Below are 3,781 nucleotides of genomic sequence, written 5' to 3' on the forward strand. Positions count from 1 at the left end.
CGGCATTCCACCTGCAACATGCACCAATACACATCTATCTATATTATTACCCTGCTAATGGACTACCATATGATTCGTAGAACAACAATCAATGAAATCGACGACCCGGACTCCGGAAGGAAAGTGTACCAAGATTTAGAGGAGCACCACTGCCAATACCAATACCGCATCCTACGCCAAACCCCGTAAAGACTTGCAGGGCTTTGAAAGCAAATGGGTTCTCGATTTTCGTTCCTCCAGAAGAAAACCCTAACCCTTGATTCTTCTTCACCACGCCATTTCCGCTAATTCTGTTGGCGGCGCTGCCGGTTTCTTCCATTTTCTGATGAATCACGCACTTCGTATACACAAAACAGTATTCGCTTTCACGAGTTGTAGCTGCAAAAGCTAAGAATCGACCATGGATTTCGTTTCCCGCCTGTATTCCCACGTTTTCATTCGAACGCAGTCGCGGTTACTGAACTGGTTGCGGGGGGGGTTCTACTCTGAGCATAGATTGGATCTCTCAACTGTATTTTTGGGCCTTCTTAATGGCCCAATACTGTTGTCACCAAATGGCCCGATAATTTACAGCCACACGTTCAAGTTATCATTTACGTAAATTGTAAGCAAAAGTTGTGCCTCATAAAACTTGGTTTTTATAATCATGAAATACGATAACTTGGGAATGTTTACTCTGGACCGAGATGAAGGAACAAAATCGAATAAATGAATTTTGATTATTTCTCCTCCACGCATCTCTGGATGGGCGTCGCCACGTCAGCGTCCACCAATACGCATTTAAATTCCAACAGCGTGGGCCTTTTTCCTCCGTTTCTTAGACAACACGAAGCAACGTCTGCGTCTCTCTCATCTCGATCGCCCTATTCCCAGTCTCCCGCACGTAATCGGATTTCTCCTGGAAGATTGTTCCAGCTACGAGAGGTGCCATGAATCCCGAATAGTAAGAAGCTTCTGCTCTTCCATGGGATCCATCCGTTAGATCGATCCTTCGAATTTTTTCTACGTTGTTGTGATTTGTTTCTGTTCGAATTGCTTAGATCTTGTCATCACTGGATTTGTGAAATTTTGATTGGATTTCCTCGTTGATATCTTTATTATTTTGTCTCATCGGCTTCTCAATTTGGATTCTCGTCATGTGGATTTTCCATCGATTAGATCTAGAAAACGTCGGTTAAGATCTAATTTTTCTGTTGACTACCGGAGAATTTCTTAGTTTGCATTCGCATGTTGGATTTGTACGATTGATTAAAATTTCGTGTCGTTGCGTCATGTCATGGGAACTCTTTTTCTTGCATGGAGGTCACGAGGACTGATAACGGACAATCAACGGGGTCTTATTTTGTATTATCATCACGATACCAGGAGGGAACTTTATATGTTTTCGGAAATTATGTTTTCTGCGTTTTTTGTTTCTGGATAACATGATGGACAAGCGAGCTTGTGTCATGCATAGGTAGATCAACAAAAAACACTCGTAACCGCCGATGAACCCTTTATCTGGTTTGGTCTGTGTGTTTCAAGAAGCGTGAAGATTCTTACGCCTTTTTCTACCTCGATGTTTTCCAGTGACTATTTGTTCAAGCTTTTGCTCATAGGTGACTCTGGTGTCGGAAAATCATGCTTGCTTCTGAGATTTGCTGTAAGTAGCTGTACAGGTTCTCTTTCTTGTCTCGGTTTATGGTTTATGGGTCCATCATCTTTGCTATCAGAGTCCTTTCAATTCCTGCTACCCCAATACAATATAATATAATACAATATGGTTTTGTCCTAATCTCATTTATTACAGGCTTACAGCCTGATTTTATCACTAGATTCTCACCTGGTTTGTGTCCCAATGAGTATACTTTGTTCAAAGTTACCTATCTTCCATGTTAACTTCATTGTGTCCTGCAGGATGATTCCTACCTGGATAGCTACATCAGTACCATTGGTGTTGATTTTGTAAGATTTTACAGCATTTGCTCTACTTTTTCGTATGCGTGAATACAAAACAAAAGATATTGATTTCCCTCAATGATATGATGCAGAAAATCCGCACCGTTGAACAGGATGGGAAGACCATCAAACTCCAGATCGTAAGTGTTGTTGAGTGGGATCCACATGTTAAATTACTCCAAGTTTGCGTGAATGAGCATACTATCACTCTCTTTTTATATTGCCGTTGGTCCAGTGGGATACAGCAGGCCAAGAACGTTTCAGGACGATCACTAGTAGCTACTATCGTGGAGCTCATGGGATCATCGTATGTTCCCTATTGTTGCTGTTATATTCCCTACTGTCGTGTGCATATGTCCTGATGTCCAACCCTCTTGCCAGGTTAATGGTTTGCCTTGATGCTGTTTTGGCAATTTGGGCAGGTTGTCTATGATGTAACGGACCAGGAGAGCTTTAACAATGTCAAACAATGGCTAAATGAAATCGACCGCTATGCAAGTGAGAATGTCAATAAACTACTGGTGGGGAACAAGTGCGATCTGACTTCGCAGAAAGTTGTATCTACTGAGACGGCTAAGGTATTATCCCATTGAAAACACATGTTGCAACCTCATAAGTGTTATTTTGTTTAAGACCGGTAGAAAGGGTGATACTCATTTGGTGGGTCAAAAAGAGTGGAGGCTCACATGACTCATATAGCAATTGATCATGGGTTATGCTGAAACTGAAACGAGCATTTTTGAATGGGGGGGGGGCGCAGGCATTGGCGGATGAACTGGGAATACCGTTCTTGGAAACAAGTGCAAAGAATGCGACCAACGTGGAAGAGGCTTTCATGGCCATGACTGCTGCCATCAAGACCAGGTAACTCTCGTTTGTCACCCTCGGTAGATCATGTTCAATGGGCATTCACACTTACACTTGAGTGAAATGCAGAATGGCAAGCCAGCCAGGAGCAGGGGGAGCCAAGCCACAGACGGTGCAAATAAGGGGACAGCCTGTGAACCAGCAATCTGGTTGCTGCTCGTCTTGAATGATGATGGTATCCCCTTTCTCCCTTTGTTTGCCTTGCATGTAATGTAAGACCCATTTATCTTTCTTTTAAACTGTTGTAGAAGTCTGTATCTTGTTTTTTGTTTCTTCCTGGCATTTTGTATTTACTTCCAAATTCCTTCTACTACTCGTTACTTTTGTTGAAACATATGTAATCGTCCATTTTAGTACAAGAAGAGATATGGATCAAAAGATGAAACCTAAGCCTACGTTGGAATCTGAGGATTCCTATCCCAGATGGATTGTTGAACAAGAAATCTTACGAATGCATTACGAAATGTGAATCAGAATCGAAGCGAGTGATTCGAACAGAAGCAGCACCGTGCTAGGCTTTCCATTTTGTGGGCCCAGGCCTCGTGTTCAGTTTAATGGCCTTACGTTCAGGTTCAGCATAAAGCTGAATATATATATATATATATATATATATATATAGAGAGAGAGAGAGAGAGAGAGAGATATAGCACGTGAACTAACGACCAAAGACTTCAATTCGAACACTGATTAGTCAGCACCATTGTAGTATAATGGCATACAGAAAAGATGTCCTCAATCAATGGTAATGGTTCCCATTCTCTTTTCCTTTCCAAGGATCAAAAGACGTAACCAAAAACGGGCATATTGGAAAAACCCTTGTTATATTGAATTAACAAATCATCCATTATATTTGCATATTCACAATACAAAAATTGCCCACTATGAAACCAATAATTGTTCGCCACCTCTACACTGACCCACCTCGCACTCTATCTTCTCCTCCCCCGTCACCGTACCCCAACCCACCATCGGCTAA

The 3,781-nt window shown here is 41.9% G+C and overlaps 3 protein-coding genes across 3 annotated transcripts in view; 1 reads left to right on the top strand and 2 right to left on the bottom strand.

The window, feature by feature from the left end:
* The window catches only part of LOC104798356, a 2,505-nt gene extending 2,035 nt beyond the window's left edge, over positions 1-470 (bottom strand). The window contains exon 1 of the mRNA XM_010520402.2: positions 124-470. Coding sequence (XP_010518704.1) covers positions 124-319 — 196 coding nt within the window. The 5' untranslated portion in view covers positions 320-470. The remainder of the gene's footprint in view (positions 1-123) is intronic.
* A 328-nt stretch (positions 471-798) lies between these two features.
* On the top strand, positions 799-3,190 carry LOC104798358 (ras-related protein RABD2c). The gene is made up of 8 exons (XM_010520404.2): positions 799-943; positions 1,570-1,642; positions 1,897-1,944; positions 2,031-2,078; positions 2,174-2,245; positions 2,361-2,516; positions 2,699-2,802; positions 2,875-3,190. The coding sequence occupies exons 1-8, from the start codon at positions 930-932 to the stop codon at positions 2,969-2,971; spliced, it is 612 nt and encodes a 203-aa protein (XP_010518706.1). The 5' UTR covers positions 799-929; the 3' UTR covers positions 2,972-3,190.
* A 401-nt stretch (positions 3,191-3,591) lies between these two features.
* LOC104798359 (ethylene-responsive transcription factor 1A) overlaps positions 3,592-3,781 on the bottom strand; it is a 1,829-nt gene continuing 1,639 nt past the window's right edge. The window contains exon 2 of the mRNA XM_010520405.2: positions 3,592-3,780. Coding sequence (XP_010518707.1) covers positions 3,713-3,780 — 68 coding nt within the window. The 3' untranslated portion in view covers positions 3,592-3,712. The remainder of the gene's footprint in view (position 3,781) is intronic.

The sequence above is a fragment of the Tarenaya hassleriana genome, unplaced genomic scaffold (genome assembly GCF_000463585.1).
Source record: "Tarenaya hassleriana unplaced genomic scaffold, ASM46358v1 Cleome53, whole genome shotgun sequence".
NCBI lineage: Eukaryota > Viridiplantae > Streptophyta > Magnoliopsida > Brassicales > Cleomaceae > Tarenaya > Tarenaya hassleriana.

What these genes read in the sequence shown, in the direction of transcription:
- LOC104798358 (XM_010520404.2), top strand. An exon ending in GCTTGCTTCTGAGATTTGCT is followed by an intron (nt 1,643 to 1,896) that starts GTAAGTAGCTGT and finishes TGTGTCCTGCAG; the next exon opens with GATGATTCCTACCTGGATAG. An exon ending in ACTGCTGCCATCAAGACCAG is followed by an intron (nt 2,803 to 2,874) that starts GTAACTCTCGTT and finishes AGTGAAATGCAG; the next exon opens with AATGGCAAGCCAGCCAGGAG.